The sequence below is a fragment of the Artemia franciscana genome, chromosome 1 (assembly GCF_032884065.1).
Source record: "Artemia franciscana chromosome 1, ASM3288406v1, whole genome shotgun sequence".
Taxonomy (NCBI): Eukaryota; Metazoa; Arthropoda; class Branchiopoda; order Anostraca; family Artemiidae; genus Artemia; species Artemia franciscana.
The window spans coordinates 7,512,795-7,537,680 of NC_088863.1; the positions used below are offsets into that span (position 1 = coordinate 7,512,795).

Genomic DNA, 24,886 nt, shown 5'->3' on the forward strand with positions numbered 1-24,886 from the left:
CAATTGGATCAGGATGAATCAATGCCATTATAAATATAACAAAATGGATTTATAATCTTTAACGGTACACAAAGGACTTAAAATTAAATTTTCGAGTAAAACGATTTTTATATTAACTCATTAAATTGAAAGAGAGTTCTGACACCCAGAGTAGCAAAAAAAAATAAATTGGCAATTAGAACAACTTTAACCGCAAAAGACAGATAAATCGATATTTTTTATACTATTTCTTCCACTAGTGATATAATGTGAAATAAGTCTATAAGTTCACAAAATATAATCTATAAATAAATAGAACCGAATTAACAAAACGCAACAACTTAACACTCAAAACTACAAAAATACATGAAGGAATTAGTGTGGAATAGCAGTAACCACACTGGTCAGGAAGATCATGTGAGGATATGTTTCACAAATCTTGTAATGTAAATCAGAGGACTACTGCGGCAAGTCGCCTGCATTTTTGAGGTCATTAAACGTTGAGTGGATCCTAAAGTGAAGGCGAGATTCCAGGCTGTAACCTTTGTAGTTTGATCTGCAAGTTAATATGGACATTATTAATATAAACGTCTGAAAATCGTAAAAAGAAAACGTTTCACAAGGATAGTATGAAGAAGCACCCCTAGGTCTCTAAAATTCGAATGGATGCTGTAGAAAAGACGAGATCCCTGGCTGTACCCTTTGTGGTTGAATATGCAAACGATAAAAAAAGCTTCTTATTGTTCTAATTAAACGAACCTCGTGTTTCAAGCGTCATTCTTGAAGAATTGGGATAAAATTCTGACTTTAGCAGAAAAAGTGAGGTGTTGAGGAGGGGACAACCCCCTTCGTATACGTAATAATATCTGTCCGTTCTAAGTTTTAGTGTTGCTCCTTTCTTTCATTTCAAAAACCTTATTTAAAAAAAAATTAATTAAACGTCAAGTGGATCCTAAAGTGAAGTCGAGATTCCAGGCTGTAATCTTTGTAGTTTGATCTGCAAGTTAATATAGACATTATTAATATAAACATCTAAAATCGTAATAAGAAAACGTTTCACAAGGATGGTATGAAGAAGCACATCCAAGGTTTCTAAAATTCGAATGGATGTTGAAGAAAAGACGAGATCCCTGGCTGCATCCTTTGTAGTTTTATATGCAAGTTAATATGTACATTATTAATATAAACGTCTAAAAATCGTAAAAAGAAAACGTTTCACAAGGATGGTATGAAGAAGCACATCCAAGGTTTCTAAAATTTGAATGGATGTTGAAAAAAAGACGAGATCCCTGGCTGCACCCTCTGTAGTTTGATCTTCAAGTTAATATATATACATCCTTAACATAAACGTCTAAAAATCACAAAAAGAAAACGTTTCAAAAGGATGGTATGAAGAAGCACCCCCTAGGTCTCTAAAATTCGAATGGATGTTGAAGAAAAATTGAGATCCCTGGCTGCATCCATTGTAGTTTGATTTGCAAGTTAATATGAACATTATTAATATAAACGTCTAAGAATCGTAAAAAGAAAACGTTTCACAAGGATGGTATGAAGAAGCACATCCAAGGTCTCTAAAATTTGAATGGATGTTGAAGAAAAGACGAGTACCCTGGCTGCACCCTTTGTGGTTTGATCGGCAAGTTAATATATACATTCTTAACATAAACGTCTAAAAATCACAAAAAGAAAACGTTTCAAAAGGATGGTATGAAGAAGCACCCCCTAGGTCTCTAAAATTCGAATGGATGTTGAAGAAAAGATGAGATCCCTGGCTGCATCCCTTGTAGTTTGATTTGCAAAGTTAATATGAACATTATTAATATAAACATCTAAAAATCGTAAAAAGAAAACGTTTCACAAGGATAGTATGAAGAAGCACCCCCTAGGTCTCTAAAATTCGAATGGATGTTGAAAAAAATACGAGATCCCTGGCTGCATCCTTTGTAGTTTGATATGCAAGTTAATATGTACATTATTGATATAAAGGTCTAAAAATCGTGAAAAGAAAACGTTTCACAAGGATGGTATGAAGAAGCACATCCAAGGTCTCTAAAATTTGAATGAATGTTGAAGAAAAGACGAGATCCTTGGCTGCACCCTTTGTGGTTTGATCAGCAAGTTAATATATACATTCTTAACATAAACGTCTAAAAATCGCAAAAAGAAAACGTTTCACATGGATGTTATGAAGAAGCACCCCCTAGGTCTCTAAAATTCGAATGGATGCTGAAGAAAAGACGAGATCCCTGGCTGCACCCTTTGTAGTTTGATAGGCAAACGATAAAAGGGAAGCTGGAATAAAATACCGTCCACCTCTCTTGTCTCTGCTGCTCATAAACTATTCGAACAATTACAACTGGGACTAATGTCAACTCTAGTACTATAAATTTATATTTAGCCCATTCAACTATAGCCCTATTCAAACCTATTACCGTCACCTCTAGCAACTTAAGAAAACAAGTAGCAAATTTAAAAGTTTTTCAGTTTTTCCTTTGGTACATCTAGTTCAAACGCCCTGAATACAAAATTAAACAAAAGTGTACGAGCCATGATTAAGTTTATTGAGGCTCGTAAATTAATTACGGAATGATATAATAGAATTAATTATTAGGAACTGGACAATTTCAATTTGTGAGCTAGAACTATGAAGCAGCAATTAACTTTTGTTGAAAAAATAACATAACACAGAAGATTAAACTCATCCTGCATTTCACACAAAAAAAAAAAGATCCGAAGACAAATAAAAAATAATCAATACGAAGAAAAAAAAACGAGAATGATAATGCGAAGAAGAAAAAGAGAATAAATAATACGAAGAAAGAAAATGACTATGAGCAAATCCATGTTGCAATATTCCTTGCAAGATAGGGGAAATGTTCTCATATCCAGCCACATTCGATCTAATTGAATCAATTCTTCTACAAACCCTCAGAACTCTTATTTGTAGCATCGAGGTTCGAGTTCCATTTTAATAGGCTATTACTTCTTTCGTCTTATGCAACCTATCAAAGATTAAACCTTGGAATCGTATAACAAAAACCTTGGAACTACCACAAATAGGATTTTCACTGAAACGGAAGGTTATCTTGTCAATCAATCAGAGGGATCAACAACTTTCCTCTACTTGGCGTACATATTCAATCACCACGTGTGCCACCACCTGGCATAGTTCCACCATGAAATTCCTGGCGTACTATACTCGCTTTCACCAGGATGGGGCTGGCTTGGATAACTAAAATCCTAATCAAGCTTATTTTTTCCATTAAGCTAGTTTTAATAGCAAAATTTAATTTTTAGATTTTCGGGAACTCAGCTCCAAACCAACTTTGACCAATTAAACAAACCCAGATTTCAAAGTGCTTTCACAGCAAAATTAATGGCAGTTACTTCAATTAGAGCCTTAGTAATGAGCCAAGCACATTCAATGTGTTTATGTTTCCCCGTCCACTTTGAGTGGAAGAAGACTTAAGACTTAGTCACAGAAGTCTTAAGACTTAGTCACAGAAACTTAGCTTTGTCACGGAAACTTCAGAAAGGACTAACTCGATTGGAAATTGAGAGTTCAAGTCTCCTTTTTCAGAGTTGAAAGTGATCCGAAATTGAAAAAATCCCTGGTCAATGTCCCTGATCAATTTGAATTTTGTACCAGCAAGTCATATGGCAAAGAAGACCCTGATATACCAAAAAATTTTCTGGAGGATAAGGGCACCCCCAAAAAATAGGATGCCTTCCCCCCGAATAAAAATACTGGCCCATTTGAGCACGAGACCCGAAAACAGGACAACTAACTTTTTCTTCAAAGGGTTGAAGTACGCTCAATGACACGCAATTGCGTATGCCCCTGGGCCTTGTATATCCTATTGCATAGATTTCTTTTTTTTTACTCGGGGGCATAGGTACCCCTCGATATTGGAACCCAAAAGAGAACCATGAATTCTTTCTGATTAGCCTAAAAATTAAAAGGATCATTGCCTGGTCTAAGGCAACCACACACTTTGTTTGAAAGGAAGTGGATAGTAAGGGACAAGGAAATGAGCCAATTCCTTGCTGCCTGATCAGTTTGACAATGGGAAACTAAAGTCTGCGGTCCAATGGAAACCTACATCTAGGGATTAATGGAAACCTAAACTGAAAATCAAATACATCAGAGGCATCATCCCCCAAAAGAGGACCCAAAAAGGGCAAAAAAACTTTTTTTGATTGGCTATTCTTAAATCATTTAAGAAACTAAAAAAAAAATGGCTACAAATCGGGTTAAGCATCGTTTTTATAATTACAAGTTTTTCCTTTACAATTCACCCATTTTTTCAATTTTTTAGTCCGAAATCATATTTGAACTTTCCCAAATTTCAAATCTTAGCTCCCTCCCATCAACATAGGTTTCCAAACAATTGTAATTGGTGGAGCAAATATAGGCTAGGCCACATTGCTCCAATTATAGAGATTGAAAATCCAGCATAACGCTAGTTCAAACACGGTGCGACATTTCTATTATTTCACACAACTTCATTCATTCTCTAAACCCTTTTTTTTCTCTGGTTTATTCGATACTCTCATACTTTTGTCCTTTTCTTAAAATTTATGTATTATTTTGGATTGTTTTTCAAGATTCTCGATTATTATGCTAACTTAAATTTCCTAGGTCACAAAACCCATCTGTGATCTTCAAATAGATTCCAACAAGACGTGATATATCCATCCAACTACTAATGTATCTATAACGTCTCATTTTCTGAATGCAGTATCCCTTCCTCTCCAATAAAAAAGCTTCGCATTTTCTTTTCATTCTGTAGGCTTGTCCTTACTAAAAGAAATAAAATTTGATTACATTTTACAACAGTGGTTTAAGCAGCTCTTTTAAATATTTTTATTCATACGGTGCCTCCCTTTCATTGGTAAAAAATGCAAACCCAAATATTTTTAGTATTAAAAAATTTATTTAGAACAAACTTAGTTTATTAAGAGACAACGAATAACAATTTTATATTATTGATATGGTATATTATTATTTCAATGTGGCGTAAATAGAATATGCAGAATATGAATAATACAACCATGAAACGGAGAAATTTTGAAATACAAGTTCCTTACCTAGCCTTCTCTAATAGGACTTTGCCCTGGTCTCTCTTCCCATGCTCAATAAACATGAGGCCTAGTTCTACCATGGCATATGGAATGATATAAGTATCTTCAATGATTTTGGATTCGAGATCAATACAATCAATTAAGGTGTCTTCAGCTTGAAGTGGACTCTTCATGTGACGTAAACAAGTGCCTTTCAAAAGAAGGGCCAAAGCAAGGTTGTCATGATAAAATTTGTCACCTGAAACATGTTTTATACATATTACAATTTATACATCGATATATATTATATATAAGCAAAAAGTATACAGAAATGACAAGAGAGGAATCTTTGACTATATGAATTAAATAATATGAACTAAATAATAAATAATTAAATAATTAACTAAAAATAATTTTTAAATATAATTAATTAAAAATAATTAAAATTAATAAATAACTAAATAATTAAATGCTAATAGCACCACTGATGTTGCAGCGTAACATAGAAGACAATTATAATAATACTAAAAAGACTTGTTTTTAATTTAGATTTAATTAGAGGTCTAAAAATTTTCATTTGGGATTTAACCTGGAATTTTTTTAGAGCATAGCAAATTCCATGTTTCGTAAACCAACTTTATTGATTGTAAACCAGAGAGGACTAGGTAGAAATAGAACTAAGAGAATGTAAGCATTACCGAATGTCATACAGATGAAATAAAATACCATGATATAAGAAAAATATTCGATATAAGAAAAAACAGAAAAAATTGAAAAAAAAGACTAATTTTCCTTGAAAAAAAAAAGAAAAAAAGAACTTATTACTTATTGCACAGCTGCAAAACAAAAATAACAAAACAAAATCCAGCAAACTAATACCTTTATTATTTGGTAGGTAACACTAGAGGGGGCTTTTTATTTTATATATTTTTTATTTTTATTTATTTATTATTATTTTTTTTTTTACAGACTAATTTTAGTATATTCTGCTATTAGTTCCCCATTTTCTTTGCTTCATAAATATACATTATATATATTTATAATTGATAATAAATCATAGATTACTATAAGCGAGGGACACCAAAACTGTCAGAAAGCGGCTAAAAAACACTGAATACAAACAAACAATACATTTTAAACACAGACATTACAAAATTCACACATGCAATACAAACAATACATTTCTTGTTCACGTTTAATTTAAAAGCACTATGTGAACCTTTCAAAGGCCAACTTGAACAAGTCCAAAAACAAAAAGCTGTGATAAAAGATATCACTGTTTGTTTTAGTTTTACCAGAAAAAGAAATGTCCATAATTTCCTGGCGTTTAATGTTCTTGAAAAAACAGGCAAAGAAAGGTCTTTTAGCACCAGGAGGCAATGCAGTTTTTACACACATCCCGACCTCTCCTCCTTGACGAGCACCCCAAAGACAAAAGAAAGGTCATCTAGATGACACCACATCAGAAACTATTCTTGGGTGCAAATTTACCCCTTCCCTCCCTTATATGCACCATTGAATGAGCACAGGCATTCTTTTGCTGTATTTCACAATGGACTTGGTCAAATCAGTTTCTTAAAACAATCTAGTGCTCTAAATTGTCTTGGTTTTACCAACTTCACCAAGAGTCTTATTAACTACCACTAATTTATATTTTTGAGTATAAATCTTTACTCTAAGGAAAGATGCCTGTGATCTTACGAGTTAGGGGATATTCATAACGCGTACATTGGGGCTAAAATGTTTAAAATACAAAATTTTGGCTTGATCTCAATAGCTTCTAAATTCCCCTAGGCTTTTACTGGCTTGCTATATCAATAGGTGAGATCTCAGAAACTGCTAGCAGTCGTCTATCAGTCCCGATTAAAATCTTAAGATAAACATAATTTCTCATACCCAAAACCCTTTTTGTTTGGAAAAGAGGAACTCAAAAATAAAGAACAGACTTGTTTATTAGGCGGCTAAAACATTCTTTCTGTTGAAGATACTTTTGGATCGCGCTCTCTAATATCTGACAGCTGAAGTGAAAACAAAGTTTTATCCCAGCTTAAATCAACTCCGTTTACATTGTTTATTAGAATGTGGTAAAAATTTCAAAAAAAGAAAACTAAATAAAATAGTCTCTTTTATGTTTAAAAGAGGAATTCAAAAGGGAAAAACAGCTTTCTTTAGTGATGCTACAACAGACATCCACTTAACTGAGGATATGACTGTACTTCTCCAAGGACAAACAGCCTAAACCCAAAATATCACCGACAGAACAATTGAAGACGGACAAGGTAAGTTAGTAAAGAGTGAAGTGTCTTATCTATAGTTGATTTTTTAAAGATAGAAATAAAAAAAAAGATATTACTAGATTCTACTATTAAAGGAAGGAAGAATCTAGAATATTATAAAAAAAAAAAAAAAAAAAAAAAAAAAAAAAAAAAAAAAAAAAAAAAAAAAAAAAAAAAAAAAAAAAAAGATCCTTTCCAGACAAATTCAACATTTCTCAAATTACTTATATTTATTTACTTATGAACTCTACTGATATTTATTTCTAATTCATTTACTTTACCTCCTTATTTGTTTTTTATTTTACGTTTTTATTTATTTGTCTGTTTTGCCTACTTATATATTTTACCGACTCATCTTTTAATTAAGTTTACTTATATTTCTTTATTCACTTATCCAAAGTATTTGCGTATTTGTTTGTTACAAAATATTATCTATTAAATTTAGATAGACGCTTATAATATTCATTACATATAAGCCAAATTTATTGTTAACATGATTTGCATTATTCATAATATAAAAGATCTCATTCATTATTTTTCTGATTGCTTGTCACAGATGGATGATAGACTATCTATGAACAAGTGAAAATGACCTCATTTGTATACAATCCTCAAAAAGGTTTATGCAAGCTTAGCCTCTCGCTGAGACTAGCTGAGACTATATTGGCCCTTTTTCTACAATTTGCCATGGCAACTTGATTTTAATTCATATAAATAAAATTTATGACTTTGCAACTTTGAATAATTATGAATTAATTGACAGGCATTAGGATAAAATTCAATAAAGAGTTAGAAGGAAACTCTCCGGCTCCTCTGAGCATATAGCTTACCTTGACGTTGATTTTGGATTTCCGTAGCTTCTACATCAGCAATTCTGTACATTCCTTCAATACAGTTCCAATCTTTTCCTAATATGCGAATACCGTTCCACACCAAGATCATTTCTAGTCCAGGTAGACAAAGGCTGTTTTTCTGATTAATAAAACGGGCACTTTTCTTCACTGAAAACTTTTCCATAGGTAATGACTTTCCAGCAATTCTCTGCTTCCATTGAGGAAGTTCTCTATTAAAAAAGTTTCTTAATAATATTAACGAGACAAAAAACCCAAACAAGTCGGTGGTGCAAGATATTAGTATACACACAGTAAAGAGCAATTTGTGGCCCCTTTATAGTTACAGATCAAGGATCAGTGGAAAGTGCAAGTTCGGTAGAAGAAAAAAAAGATTACTTTCCTACATTCCATTGAAAATAAGTGTGCTTTCACTCCATTAGTGTATGTCTATGAAGGGTTTTAATTTCATTAGTTAGTGTCTATGACGTGTTTTCATAAGCCAATTACATTACTACTTAAGCCAATGTCAAAAGGGAAAGCGAAATAGCGCCATCTGTGTTTCGTGGAAGTAAAACATCTAGAGGAGGAAATGCCTTTCCCCTCTCCAACTGAAGCCACTGGTACAAGGGTAGCAAGAAAATAGGTTGTCAAGCAAAATCCTAAAGTTAGTAACAGTTTTATTCTTCTTTTTAATTCGATTTTGGCGTACATTTGGCCAAAGGTAAAAAGAACTTCTTCAGCACAATAGATATATAATATCAACATTAAATTTTAGTTCTGTCGACCGATTCTTATGTGTCTAGACTATTTTTTATTTGCTATAAAATAGGTTAGGATGCACAGCTTATACTGGTTTAAAAAATGTAAACATATATACATATTCTGTCTTTTTGCAAAAGTGGGTCTTTCACATTTTGCGCAATATAAAGCAATTGTTTACTTTTCTTTTGCTAGTCTATCTTATACGCACCAACTTAGCCTTAAACAACTTAGAATCAGCAAAAATATATATAGAAAGAATTGAATTGACTTGTTTTTAAGAAATTTAGTTAGGATCAAATAAATCTCGACTTTTGATTGACCTCCGAATGGTATTGAGTTAAAATTAAACTCGTTTAGAATTCTCCTAGGTCTGCTTGGCAACGCAGCACTGTCAGTGGCATAAGTACTTTTGAATTCTAATAAAATAAATTAAATAACGAATAAGAATATAATAAATAATTTGATATATTAAATAAAATAATGAACATGAATTTATAAACACAATACTATATAGATATTAATTTAACAATATAATAAATAAAATAGTAATATCATATTATATAAATACAATATAATATGAATATCAACAGAACAGTACAATAAATAAATACAAATTTATGTTAAAGTGTCAAAGCCTTCTCTCTATTTTTAGTTCAAACATTTTGAAAGTCAATCGCAAAAAAGCAATACTCAAAATTATAACTCAGCCACCGTGACTTTCAAAATACTTTCTCAGCTCAAAATACTTTCTGCAAAGCACTAGTAAAACAAAATCAGAAAAGATAATGAGTAATCTGACGCTTCTGTGGAAAAGTTTGACCCGCAACCAGAGTGAAAGAAATGCTCCGTCAGCTCATATCTCTGCTGAGGCCTGGCAACAGCATTTTTTGAAAGAGTTTTCAGAACCTGATTTCAAAGTAGAATATCCCCTTAAATGTGATCTCAATCGGATACTTTCGAAAAAGACTGCACCCACGTTTATTGTTTCACTGTCTGATATTAGGAATTCCGCGCAAAAAATTAAGAAACGTTTTTCGAGGGGTACAGATAATATTTGTGCTAAACACATTCTTCTTGGAAGTCCCCTACTATTTTGTCTCCTTGATCTCATGCTCCAAATGGTGTTGACAACGGGAATAGTTCCGACCTCGTTCTCTTCTGGTCGTCTTACTCCTGTTCCAAAAAAGAATAAATCGCTGAATGAGTGTTCTTCATATCGCCCTATTACAGTTGCTACAAATTTCTGCAAGATTTTTGAAACAGTCGTAATGCCAGAACCTACAGATAAATGCTACATGCCGCCATATCAGTTTGGCTTCCAAAAAGGCCTAGGGTGTGCCCACGCGCTTACTGCATTATCCTCAATACTTATAGGTGTTGATAAGTCTGGTGATTCGCTCGTCCTAGGGAGTCATGATGTAAGCCATGCTTTCGACTCTCTGACTCAAGCACAAATTCTCCTTGAGCTATATAAACGGGGAGTTGACACGTCTGCCATTCGTGCTTTGTATGAAATGTATAACCATCTTGCTGTTGTAATCAGGCTACCTGATGGGACCATAACACTTTTCTTTATTCCAGTCCGTCGAGGCGTTAGACAGGGTGCTCTTACCTCTCCAGTAGCCTTCAATAACTGTATCCTGAACGCCCAATACAGCGCAGTTCCTTCGCGGGTTTTAAAAGGGATTGATGTGTCACTTATCGCTTATGCAGATGATATTTTTAACCCCAGTCGAACAGCACAGTCATTCGAAAGAAATTTTGCTATTTTAAGCAAAGAATATGCTAAGATTAACCTTACATTCAATAGAAAAAAATCAGACGTGGCTCTGCTCAACTGGGGTGAAACTGGAGCAGGATTTACTATTAATCTTGACGGCGCGCCAGTTTCCCCAAAATCACAAATGGAATATTTAGGGCTTCCTATCGGTGACACTCTTAAAGCAACTAGAAGGCTCTTGATCCTTCATTTCCAACGTCGAACAGCAACTGCATACGGAAGCTTGGTAGCAAACAAACTTCAACTCAACCGCAAATTGCTGGCGAAACTTTACAACGCTTCTGCACTCCAGAGTTTACTATACCTTGCACCTTTTTGGCGTACGTTTACGATAACCGAGATGAGGGAGCTTAGGCGAATCTATTTCCGGTATGCCAAATACCTGCTTGTCCTTCCACCATGGTCAAGCAACTCCTGGGTCATTAGAAGATACGGCATCATAGACCCGAATGCTTCTATCAGAAAAAGCATAGAAGCTTATAATATTAGAATTGGTCGGCACCAATGGAGCGCTATTTTGATTCAATGAATGTTGTGCTTTTGTATGTTTTAATTGTTTTTAAGTAAGGTGAAGTGTTGTTTAGTTTTTTAGGTCATTTTCTTTTTCCTCTTTTCTTTTATTCACATTATACTCCGTTTTCATGTGTATTATAACGGGTTATAAATAAATTCAATTCAATTCAATAACGACCGAGACTACACTGCCTTTTTATTACGCAAGCAACAAAAGGTAAAAAACCGAAAAATCCGTGGTGGACAGTGAAATCTAGACGAAACTAAATGAATATTTCGGCTCAAACAGTCATATTTGGCAAAACAAATAAATAAATGCATAATTAATCTTAAAAGTGAAATTCGTGAAAATTAAAACTAAAACAAACAGTTAAACAGTCAAAACATCGTTACTTAAAGCACGTTCAGCCAGGACTAAACTTGAGTCGTAAACTAGAAACTAGAAGCTCTAAGTAATGATGTTGGGACTGTTTTATTGTTACTTTTAATTTTCATGAATTAGTGCCGAAACTCTATAGGCAACTGTGTATTCTCCTGATGAGCCCTTGTGTTGGGTTGTTGCCTCTGAATTATTTGTCTTTTTTTTATGTTTGGTAAATGACGACTTATACTTACTGACGACACGACTGCCTGTCCCTAGATTATTCTTTATGGTTGATTGTGTATGGCTATGCTGTTTCACCTATGTGATTGCATGGATGAGTAGGGTTAAGGCCTCATTCAAGTGCTGATCTATATTAATCACTAATGTAGGAAAACAGTCTTCCTTTTCTCCTTCTTCTTTTTTTTATGTGTTTGTGCTGTCGCACTGATGATTTCTCTTTTCATTATATATATATATATATATATATATAATACCACTGTTCACGCCAAAATATTCATTTAGTTTCATTTAAGTTTCACTGACAGAATAATTTTCCGTTGTTTACCTTATGTTGCTTGTATAACACCAGTAAAACTTCAGCTTAAAAAATGGCGGCGAAAAAAAGGGGTCGGGGAGCCCTTCTTTCCTCATCATTATTTTTAATCGTTTCAAGTTTTATGGAATTTTTTTAACAAGTTTTATATCAAGTTTTTGCTCTTTACTTTCATTTGAAAAAAATTGTTATTTTTAAATTTTCACAGAAAGCTGCCTTCTCTTTGCCATTTTTACAATTTATCCCCCCCCCCCCTCTTGCACCACAAAATAATATATTGAAAACACAAGCCCGTGCAATATAGTTACTGAAGAAATAGAAAATAATTTAAAGTTAAAATTGAAAAAAAAAACCAGAAATGTTACCGCATCAAAGCGTTAACCTCGTCCCTCTCCCTGGATGTCATTCTGTCACCTAGCATCAGTAAAAAGGCACATTTCATGTAAGCGTAGATACATTTTGACCATTTGCTTTCCAGTACAAGTTTGCTCATAAATTCCACGGCAGTTCGCCATTCTTGTTTGAAGCTAAAATGACAGAAAAAATTTGTCAATTAATAATACTACTGATAACTCTCTCTAGTACCAAGTCACCTGATGCCCCCATAGCTTCGCATGCTTCTTCTCAACCTCACTATTATCTTCTTACCCAACACATGCTTCTTCTAAACCATTATCTGTATTTAAGGCCCTTTTGGAGGATATTCCAAAAGGAAGATAAGAAAGAATTGCAGTCTACATATTATAAATATGCAAAGCACCTCTTACGACTTCCACCATGGACAAGTAACGTATTGTGACAAGTCAGTATGGGATTTTCGACCCTAATGAAGCAATCATAGACCAGATCGCCAGATATAATTTTAATATTGTTACTCATCCTTGAGCAATTATTTTGAGGCAATAGTTTTTGTTTTTTGTAGTTAGATATCCATTTGTTCTTTATTTTTCTTGTGTTTGTGTATTCATTTGTAGTGTGTTTTCGCTTTTTTATCTTATACTCCATCTGTTTCTTTTGATGGGAAATAAATATATACATACATACTATGTTAAGTGATTAATTCTTTAATCCCTTTAATTCTCTTAAATTTTTCTTATACCCCCCCCCCCAATCGAAGCGCTTTACTTTTCGCTTGATCCCACATGGATTGCAAAAAAGCTCTATTTTCTGACCATTTATCACTCTTCGTGCGTAAGACATAACCTAAACATCTAAGTCTTTCTGTCACTATAGCTATAAAGGGAGAGGTTGAGCTCCATTTTTCGAAGAGCTTCATTTTATATACGATCGTTCAAACAAGCACCTAGGACGATGATTACACAATACCCTTGGAAGACAACTTGCATATCTCAGTGTAACTGGACCACCGTGCAACCGACCAACCGCGCAACTGAACCACCGTGCAACTGTACCACCATGCAACTAAACCACCGTGAAACTGAGCCCTCGTATAATTGAACTTTCGTGCAACTCAACCACTGCACTTACATTGAGTATAACACAAGTTAGAATTTTTACACGTTTAACCTTGTTAGAATTGTTTGCTTTTTAAAGTCATGATATAAATGACTGTCAAGGTGATAAATAAAAAGCCCTATTATGTTGTCACAAAAACAAAGAAAATCGGAGGTCACAAACACTTAAAGCCAGATTCATTTCTTTTTTTTATGTATGATAATGGGGGTTCCCTTCGCCCTGTCACTGTCTACGGGTCTAGGCATTTTTCCCCCCTCTCCCATGGACAAATCCTCCCCTGGAAAGTACCCCACGTGCAAAATATGGTTTTCCAAATTTAAAATATTTTATTTGAGTTATGATATGGTTCAGTTTAATTGAGAAGTGCTAAGGAAAGTAGAAAAGAGAATTTATATGCAAGTTTTGCCCCACCCCCTTCAAAAATGTGATAACTCAAAGGGTGCATTTTAATGCCAAAACATCTCAGCTCTCATTGAGCCTTCGGATAAATGCAAAAGTAGGTCTAAGGGAGAGGAGGATGGAGGTAGAATCTGTTTTATAACAACCGAGCAGTTCTAGACTTTTTTTTATAAGTCGAAAGAGATTGGATACCAACCAACCGACCACAAGGGGCATTTTTCGGGGGGATATCATTCACGGGGAGGTAGTATCCAGGGGGGTTTCTGCGAGGTTGTCATTCCCGGACATATTTTCCACAAAAGGTGTTTTCCCCAGGGGGTGGTTGCACTCCAGTCACTTTTGACTTTTAAAAAGGTCATTAAAACTTTCAATTTACAATCGAATATAAAACATGATTAACAAACGTGATTAAGGAAAACCCGCACAGTCCTCGGGGCAAGGGCTGTAGGTTATTGCAACTTACCCATTGTTAAAATTTAAGGTTTTTATAGAAGGGATGGTCGTACGAACCTTGGAAAAGGCTCATTCGATTGGAAATTAAAATTTCAAAATCAGAGGACAACCAACCTTTCTCTCTCTCTTAACTGCCATCCCCCCCAGAAATTCATCCGATCAAAATAAAAAAAATAATATTTGTTTAAAATAGTCTAAAGATCAAATAACCATTCCTCTGGGGTTATCAATCCCACCAGCAGCTCCTGGAGCAAGGACTGTAAGTTAAGCTAGTTGCTCAATGTTAACATATAGGGTTTTTATTTTTTACTTAAAGGGAGGTGGCTCATTCGATTGGAAATAAAAACGTTCCAGTGCACTTTTTAAAAGATAAAAGTGATCGAAGGGCTTCCACCCCCCACCCTCTTTTTTCCCAAATACATCTGATCGATAGCGTTGAGATGACCAAGTTATTTAAAACAGTTCAAAGGTTAAGTGACTATGCCTCCAGGTTAGCTGCTGATGCATGGGCTGTAAGTTATGCAAGTTGCCTATTGTTAACATACACGAAAATATAACAGTTTAAAACAGGGATGAAACCTTTTAATTGACAGTGAAATAAATATAAAATTTTTTAACTGGATATTTCGAACACATATACAGTGTCCATCATCAGCAGTAAAAATAAAACACATTAATAAAAACAAACAAAATTTATACACCCGGGGGAAAAGCTGCGAGTTATGAACTTTGGCCATTAGTTACATATAGTATTGGTTATTTGGGAAGTATACAGACGTTTTCAGGGGGGATTGATGGGAGGGGGCTACGTGGGAAGATACTTCCACGGAGGAATTTTTCATGGGGGAAGAGAATTTTTCATGAAGGAAAGATATTAGCAGGCATATTAAGGAAAGGGGAGTGGGGCTTCAGGTTTTTTAACCCTTTTAATCTCAAAATTTACCGAATTTTTCCACAGATATAGTGCTACATAATTCCCCCATTGAGATAAAATAAAACACAGATCTACAAAATAAAATTTAAAATAAAGCACAAAAAATGAAAATAAATATAAAACAAAACACAGAGGTATAAAGTAAATTGATAACATAACATAAAGAAAGACTCTCAAGAGACCAAAACCATTACAGGTAACGGAAAAATAATATCATAAAATAACATATAATAGATAGTTACCAGTGAGACCAAGTCAATTCCCAATAGCATATGTGATGAAATTGAGGCCAAATGTTTTGAGATTTCCAAGACATGGTGTACCAGCGAATAGCCTCATCAATATTGCACTTAACAAACTCTAAACGACCCTTAAAAAATAGGAACCAAACACCGTCTGGATATAGCTAAAAGAAGAAAGATTGTTGTTTATTTTTTTCGTTAGGGCTATTAAGCATCTGCTGGCAAAGTGTAAAAATATTTGCGTAACTGGTAAAGTAAGGTCTATCAAACGTTAATTACTTTTAAGGCCGTGATTAAGTGAACTGATGGAACTCGAAAATCCCATGTTAAAACTGAAAATTTATATTTAAAAAGTACTCAAGTATTCATTGGCGGAAGATACCGCTTTTAGTATCACGCCGTAGCTTCTTGAAGATACTACAAAATGTTTGCCAGGATTTTGCTCTATTTCTTCTAATTGCTTAGAAATCTTAGAAAATGTCTAGCTCTTTTTCACAAATGTACTCTATGAAGGATATTACTTTTAGAACAAAATCAGTGCTATCATGAGCAGAAGACAATAACCTGTAAGATGATTGCAACCGTTTTTCGATGTATTTTCCTGTTTTCGACCAGTGCCATGGAATATTTTCAGTTATCTGAAATTTTTACAAGTTTTTGCCAGAAAAAATCGTTCCAGATTGCCGATAATACCCCTAGAGACCAGATTCACAAGCTGATATAACTAACCTGCTATTTCCATTAATGAATAAGTGCTATTTGAAGGGTTTTTGACACTCAACGGTCTCTAGAGAACTGAGATAACAGAAGGCTACCCTAACTTCAATTTTTGAACCTTGATGTTTTCAAGTTCACTTAATCACGGCCTTAATAAAGAAAAACAATATATGAATAATACAAAAGATAAGACATACTGATCCCTTTAGAACAGTAATCTTTGATCGGATTGACTTGCACATTTGAAGAAAAAACATGTTTTAGTGACACGGTTTTCCTTGCCTATGCCCCCATCAAAAAATAGTCAATAAATTGTGAAAAGCATCAAAAAAGTGTTTTGCTAAGGAACTTGCCCTTCATCAATCTAAAATGCAAACACTTTATTCCGAGAAAGTCAAGAATTCACCTGATCTACTGTGGAAGCCATTACTTCGTACTACCTCCTCCAATTTGCCAGACCCGTCACAAAAGCCATGTCTCGACTCAAAAAGAAAGCGTCTTGTGGGATAGACGAGGTGAGCACTCTACACATCATTAACAGAAGTTATGTATGGGTGCGTCATCTCAGCCTTCTCATGCAAATGATATTTGATGCAGTTATTATTCCTTCCACGTTCTGCATCGGTGATCTGACTCCGATTCCCAAAAAGGAGAATCTGAGTCGCTATGTTCCTCCTTCCTTCACATCACAGTCTCTACTACGCTTTGTAAACTTTTTGAACTCCGTTTTATTGATGAGCTAACGGTCCCCCATATCAGCTCAGTTTTTAGGATAATCTTGGCTGTTCTCATGCTCTTACAGCAATTTTTACTGCCCTCACCGACTCTGAGTCTTCAGGAGAAAGTCAGATCCTCGCCGGACACGACGTTTAACGTGCGTCCGATTCCTTAATTCATTCTTCCATACTTCTTCATATGGCAAAGCGAGGTGTCAACCCATCAGTTGTCCGTGTTTTCAGGGATTTGTATAGGAATCTTAGAGTGCGTTTAAAACCCCCAACCCGTTTACCCCTGCAGTAGGCTCTTCATCAATCCAAATACAATTGCATTAACTTTCGTGTGAGGCCAAACTCTTCGAATCCCTCGAATATACCTTCAATTCCTCAGTACCCCATCCCCGTTAAGAAAGGGACTAGACAGGGAGCTATTACTTCGTCAACCGTGCTCAATAATGCTGTCCTGAACGCTCAGGCAAAACGTCTTCCTTCTTGCATTCTTGGAAGAATCAATGTGTCTCTTATTTTTTATGCCGATGACATCTTGAATCTCAGCTGCACGATCCAGCTCATTGAGCAGAATTTCAAAATCGTCACAGATGAATATTCAAAAATCGGACAGTATTTTAATCCTAAAAAAGCCGAAGCTGTCCTTTTCAATTGACGAAATCCCTCTACTTCTCTCCTAAGTCTGGACGGTTCTCTTATCAAACCCGCAGAGCATGTTACATACCTGGGCCTTCCAACTGGTGCATCTATTGGCCACACACGTTTTTTGCTGATATCTCACGTTGAGCGTACTTACGTTGGAATCGTAAAAGGCAAACTACGCTCAAACCGTTACCATCTGGCATCCATCTACAGCGCCTCAGCCCTTCCACATCTGCTTTACATTGCTCCTTTCAGGAATTTTTTTTACAGTTATAGGTAAAAAGCACCTAAGATCAATCTTCTTCAGATTTGCTAAGTATCTTTTACATTTACCTCCTTGGACAGGAAACCGTAAAATTATAAATTTGTACAAGCTTGCAGACCCAAATATTAGTATTGATAAATCTCTATCCCGTCTTCAAAGAAATGTTCATCGTCTATGGTAATCAATCTGTTCGCAAAAGTTTGTTCGTATTAATGTAATGTATGAGATGAATTTTTTTTTTTGTCATGCATTTGGATTTACAATGTGTGTTTCTGGCCTTATTTTTCTTTTTGTTTTCTTTAGTGTTTACTCCGTCTTCAAAGAAATGTTCATCGTCTATGGTAATCAATCTGTTCGCAAAAGTTTGTTCGTATTAATGTAATGTATGAGATGAATTTTTTTTTTTGTCATGCATTTGGATTTACAATGTGTGTTTCTGGCCTTATTTTTCTTTTTGTTTTCTTTAGTGTTTACTCCATCTATTGTACCTTTTCTGACGGTAAATAAATTAATAACGATAACAAATAATATATGTATATATCAAAAAATATGTTGTTACTAAGTAGAGTTTTGGCATTTGACCTTAACGCCTTTACTTGATTAGTTTAGATTTTATCTTGTTTCACAATCTCTTTCCCCTTGCAAGGTCCGTATTTTCAACAAAATTTGCTGAGAGATTTCAATGTTGCGAGCTGGGTAATATTGTTTCGCAGAGTAGTATTTAGTTTAGTGTAGAATAAAGTTTAGACGAGCGCATTGAAGTACAAAAAAAAAAGAAATGACGAAACACCCGAATAAATAAAAATACTGGTACTTTTATAAAAACACCGAATAAAAAAATAAGTACTTTTATTTACTATCCCAATTTTTTTTTTTAAATCGTTTCAAAAATCGGTCAAGCGTTTATCTCGTTACGCTTTTCACCAGTTCTTTGAAAGAATAAGAAGACAAGTTTGCGAGCCAAAACTAGAATATTGGAAGCTATAGTTATGACTTTAGTCAAGCATGGTCCTGAAACTTGGGTGCTTAGAAAGGCAGAAGATTTATTAGAGGTTTTCCAGAGGAATTGTCTATGGATGATTTTGGGTACCAGTTTGACCGACTGTAGGTGAAACAACAAGCTCAAGAAAAACGTGGTTCTATCCCCCTTTCTACAGCTATAATGAAATAAGAGTTGAGATGGCTAGGAAAAGTTGAATGAATGAAGATAACGGACAGTAAAGGTCGTTCATTTTGGTCTTAAGGAACTTTTTGGGAGAGGGTGTAGAGCGAAGCTTTGAACAGATTTAGACGGAGAAGGCACTCTTAGCTATGTTGGTCTCGGGCAGCTGTGTGTTGTAATGAGTTGTTAGTAGTACTACTAGATGTAATATTCTCTCAGTTAGCTGCTCTAAACCGGTTTAAGCATGAATACAGCAGCATATAAATCTAATTAACTATCATACTCAGTCTGATTGAATTTTATAATTAAACTGATAAAGCTAAAATCATCTCACTAATAGTTCGTTTGTAAAGAAATAAATTTTTATTACCAAGCAAAACGATTATCACATGTTTGAAGAGCTATTCGGTCCTAATCTGACCAGTCAAAAAGGTCAAAATGTCCTTCAGACAAACAAAAGACGGCTCAATGTCATTCAGGCAAGAGAACTAATAGAGGCAAAAGCAAATGTCCTCGTTATGTGGGAATCCCCGCAAAGAATAAGCCTCAAAAATCAAAATAAAAAAAATATGAAAAAATTAGGACATCCAAGTTGAAAAGGTGGGACCCACAGAAGAACACTCGAGATCACCATAGCTAATGTTTACAACAGCAACAGATCCACCCATTGAATTTGGGCACGACAGAATTAAAAATTATTATTAATAAAACGATACACTTCATTAAATTAAGTATACAAGATGGTCCCCATGCAACTATTAGCTGACAAGGCTTAGGTGCGTATCATGTAATAAGTTAGTTAGGAATATGTCACTCAACAAATTGGTTATTTCTGGTACAGTGACGCCAATTCACGAAGATGTAGAGGGAGAAGAGAGGTCAAAATGTACAGTTCAGTATCCAGGGAGGGGATAAATTTTTTATGTCTTTTTCAGTGAGCAGACCCCAAAAAATGTTTTGTTGATGAAAAATACCAAAAAACGTACTTTTTTTCAAATATTGGGAGGGGAATGCCCACAAGCTATATTAATTGATTTTGGATTCTGACATATAGTCTGCGTAGCGTTAAGACTGATCTCCTGATTCTCTGCTTTCGGCCAAGAGCACAATGCGTGGCTGGAAGCAAATCATCCAACTCATCCCGCATTTTTGCCCTAGATTTTCTAGACACCTCTTTAGAACTGGGTCGACCCTGGCTGAGCGTACTGAGTCCCACTGATTACTCCATTCCTAACTAAACAATCACCGTAACCTGGAATCACGTCTCAGCTCCTAAGGACGCAGGATTTCAAGTGTAGCGTGTCAATCAATCGACTAGGGCGGTACCAAAGCTACACAGATAGAAACTATAGAGAGAGTGAATATAGCTAGTGTAAGAAACTAAAAATATGTTACTTCATAACTAGGAGAAGTTAATATCAATATAGATAGAATCTGCAAAATAATTTTTATGGAGCTAACAATGTGCTACTATACAACCTAGAGAAGTTGATAGTAATATAGATAGAATCTGCAAAGGATGAATGTAGCTTTTTTTATGTAGCTACCAAACGCTATTTTACAAGAGAAAGTTTACAGTGACATAAATAGGAACTACAAAGCAATGGATTCAGTCGTTTTATGAGGTACCAATGCTAGTATAAAACTAGGAAAAGTTGATAGCTATATATATATATATATATATATATATATATATATATATATATATATATATATATATATATACATATATATAGTAGGGGTCTAAAAGTTCAATAGCCTTTGGGGCCAAAAAACTCTTTGTCCATGTTTGACATATAAATCTTTGTACATTTTTTTTATCACGTCCGGATTTCTAAATAAACAACATGTGAAATTACTCAGAATATAAAAACTGATTAGAATTTGCAAACCTCATGGATATAATTTATTTGCATAGGAATAATTTGCTGACTTCTGAGGAAAAACGTTTTTTATCGTTTAAGGTGCCATCCACTCAAAAACTGACAGTTAGAAAGCTCAGAATGTCATTCACATAATCGTAAGAAGGATTAATGTCGGTCACCCGGATGTAAATGAATTGAAGTAAAAAACCAACCGTGACAGGTTAATCTCACGTGAAGAAGAATTATCAAGTAGTTAAACAAAAAATAGATGGAAAAACACGGAGTTTAGGAAAAATTTACCAAATTTTGGCTATAAAATTAATGCTATAGATGCCAAAAAGCTTGTGAAACCAATAGTTTTTTTGTTTTTTTTTTACAAATATATATCCTAGAATTTTTGGGACAATATGTATCCCAGAAGTAAATGACACTTTTGAAACCCTTATTTTATTTAATAAAGTTTTGTAGCTAGTAAATGGCCATTCTAAGACTCTTAAGAACACAACTGCTTGATTGGTAAATTGCCAGATTTGTAAAAATTATCAACTATACCCATAACGTTGGTTTCGAGCTTGAAACAACCATATAAAATAGTATAATTGAGCTATGCACGCAAAGCCATAGTCGGAATTTTTTCATGGGGGAGAGGGGGGTATTTTTGGGACGTTTACACAAAAACTTTAAGTACAAATAAAATAAGTTTATGTGCATATTTGTACGTTTTTGCGTCTCGGGCATTTTTGGGGGGTGAGGGGGGCAGTCTCTGCTCAAATATCAAAAATAATAACTTACGGATTGATTCCAAATCCCGTGAGTTAATGGCTTTAAAAAAATGAACATAAAGAAAGTAGTAATAAAAAATATTCTCGAAATCTTTAATTTATCAAGCTAATGCCTATAGTTAGTAGCTTCAGATCTGGTGTGATGGCCGGTAATCTTTTAAAACATTAGAAACCACTTCTATATTTCATAATTCCTTTCTGATTTCGATCGGCTCTTTCTTTAGATCAGTCCAACTGACCTATTTGTAGCGGCACAGTCAAAATACGAATTCAACAACCATCTTACACATCAATACTTAAAAGAAAGCAAAGTATGTGACAGAAATAGACCAATCAATGTTGGAATTCTTCAAACATATACTAGTTTTTAACTAATCTTTAAAGGGGGATATTGAGCATGTGGAAAGTAATTATTAAATAGTTTTTTTTATATCCTTAGTTATTCAATTAGTAAATGGCCGATTAAACTGTAAACCTGGTTTAAGCGGTAATCCTTCAAACCCCCTTCGATATAGACCCAATCAAGGACTATTTGGGAGCACTTGAAAACTTTTGCTCCCTTATTAGTATTTTCATCATCTTCACCACTGTAACTAATGCTACTTTTGATCTTCTTGGGCGAAGTGGGGAAGGTACCCCAAAAAGCAACTCCCTTCCTCCTAAAACAATAGGAGACCTAGAGAAGGGCATGTAACAGATAGTTATCGTCAATGTTGCTTCATCATTGTTTAAACAATGATAACGAGTCATAATACAAGATATATGACTCAAATAATTGTTCAAAATGTCAATTACATTGGAAATATGTTTCTTTTAGTCATTTTATCTTGAAACACAAATTGGTTTGACAGAAATCAACCACAAAATGCTGATAAGTCTTGAAACTTTCAGTATTTTTAACTGATCTAGGCAGGCATGACTAGCTAAAAGGCAACAAACAAGTATTGGTCCAATAAGGGAGGCACACTTACCTCAGCCGTTTACCCGTGCCATTTAACCAAACACTTGGAAAACTACAGGTTCTATGAATATCTTAGCTCTATGACTATCTACCTTAGTTCACGTTTTACGAATTTACGTCAAAAACTCTGACAAGACGACATCCAATGACAAAAAACACCCTTGACAAAATAAGTCAAATGACAAAAAACACCCTTGACAAAATAAGTCAAATGACAAAAAACACCCTTGACAAAATAAGTCAAATGACAAAAAACACCCTTTATTGACCTTTTTACAGACTTTTTTATAGCTTCTTTCATGGTCTAAGTTTCTATTAAATTTTCATTTATGATTTAACTCCGACCCACTGCAACTTGCCAAAGAAAATAATCATTTCTTCATAGCTTCTCTAGCAACCACATGCAAGCTAGACACATAAAATTACTGAATAGAAGAATGTTGGAGACATGTCGAAAGAACTGGAGATAAACATCTATCAGATACGATGTCGTACCCAAGATCTACTTATTCTTGCAGCAAAACCAGGCGTTATCCGCCTCACCTGGCCTCTGAAGTTCCAAAGTTACGCGGAAAATTTATGAACTACAAGCTCTCCTGACTCACGATGGCTGGGCTTACACAGTCCCACCCCAAGGCAAAGGATTTGCTCCCACAAGGCGTAAAACCTCATCTCGGAGATCATGGGATCACAAGCTCAGCGTACCATCCATGTGCCATCTTACCCAGGAAGGAAATGGTGGTTCCAGGTTTGGACCCCTCCCCCAAAAAGTAAAACTAAATATGAAATATATAGTTCCAGCATGTGAAGGAAATTTTTATGTGTAATACCCATTTCTGATTATTTCTTCCGATTCATTATCATGAGCACGGTCTTATTCGTAGTCAATTTGATCCAACTTAGAATAGTATCTTAGACAAGAAATCAGAAAAAGTGAACCAAATACCTGCAACTGCTCAGTAACAATTCTGTCAGCTAATTTCAAGTCACCTTCACCAGTTCCCAGGACATATGCCATGATAAGATGATTACCCAAAAGAACCATGGCACATAGTATTCTTCTCATTGAATTTTCTAGATTATAGCCTCTTTCAAGTTCTTCTAAGCCGTAGGACTGAAACAAAAATGGTACTGAATTAACAAAAAATCCAACTTTTTTCAAGAATAAAAAATCAAGGATTTCTTCAGGGAGGGCGAAATTTTCTGTGAGGAGGAGGATTTTCCACAAAGATTTCCGAGCGGATAAGAAGGAACGATGGGGGATTTCCTGGCATGATATGAATAAAATAAAACAAGTTTTTGCAACTGAAAGTAATGCACAACATTAAAATTTAAAACGAACGAAAATTATTCCGTGTATGAGGGGGATTGTCCCTTCCTTAAACCTATTTAGGCAAAAGTTTGACTTTTTGTCACAATTTGTTATGAAATACTGCTAAAAAAAAGGGGGTTGTTAGATTTGAATAAGAAAAAGCTTTAAGACTTTAGCTTAAAGAGGGAGGATTAAAGATGAGACAGCCCCCTCATATAAGGAATAATTTCTGATCGTTTTCACGTTTTAAAATTACTCCTTACTTTAATTGATCACCTTCTTTCTTCATTTAACCTTACAGAGATTGCTGCAAGAAATGTAACAAAAAACAATGTAGCGATAATGCGAAAATGTAGGAAATGTTCTTGTGTCTGTACTTCTTAAGGGAATTGTATTTTATGTGTATTTAATTAACTAAAGGTAATAAAGACCCAATAAAGATATGACCTGCAACTTGTCGTATTTTAATTGAAGAGTATATAACTTCTTCTATACTTATCTTGCTTCTAAAAAGAAAAAAAAATGTCAGCCTTCCTTCTGCCTTTTCTACTTTTTACCCTTTTTCTACTTCTTTTTTTACTTTTCACAGCCAATTTTCTTAATTCGATGAAACTCTTCTCGCGATTACTGTCTTGGTGATTGCTAGTTTTAAGCTTTTGGTTCATTTGTGTTTTTCTAGTCAAATAGTTATAAAAATATTGGCCACCTTTGTTTTTTTAATTAACAATTGTTTTTTTTTCATTTTGTCCCAAAGTTTTTTCTTTGAGGCGTCAAAGACCTTTTCTTCTGCACCCATTGCCGTGAAAAGGCAAAAAACAAAAACAAGC

General features: G+C 34.6%; 1 protein-coding gene across 3 annotated transcripts in view; it reads right to left on the reverse strand.

The window, feature by feature from the left end:
- Positions 1 to 260: 260 nt before the first annotated feature.
- Positions 261 to 24,886, reverse strand: part of LOC136024995 (tetratricopeptide repeat protein 39B-like) — a 139,130-nt gene continuing 114,504 nt past the window's right edge. For all 3 annotated transcript variants that reach the window (XM_065700623.1, XM_065700630.1, XM_065700614.1), the window contains 6 exons: positions 23,694 to 23,861; positions 15,629 to 15,792; positions 12,490 to 12,651; positions 8,150 to 8,382; positions 5,071 to 5,302; positions 261 to 535 (listed from right to left, as the gene is read on the reverse strand). In XM_065700623.1, coding sequence (XP_065556695.1) covers positions 439 to 535; positions 5,071 to 5,302; positions 8,150 to 8,382; positions 12,490 to 12,651; positions 15,629 to 15,792; positions 23,694 to 23,861 — 1,056 coding nt within the window. In that variant the 3' untranslated portion in view covers positions 261 to 438. The remainder of the gene's footprint in view (positions 536 to 5,070; positions 5,303 to 8,149; positions 8,383 to 12,489; positions 12,652 to 15,628; positions 15,793 to 23,693; positions 23,862 to 24,886) is intronic.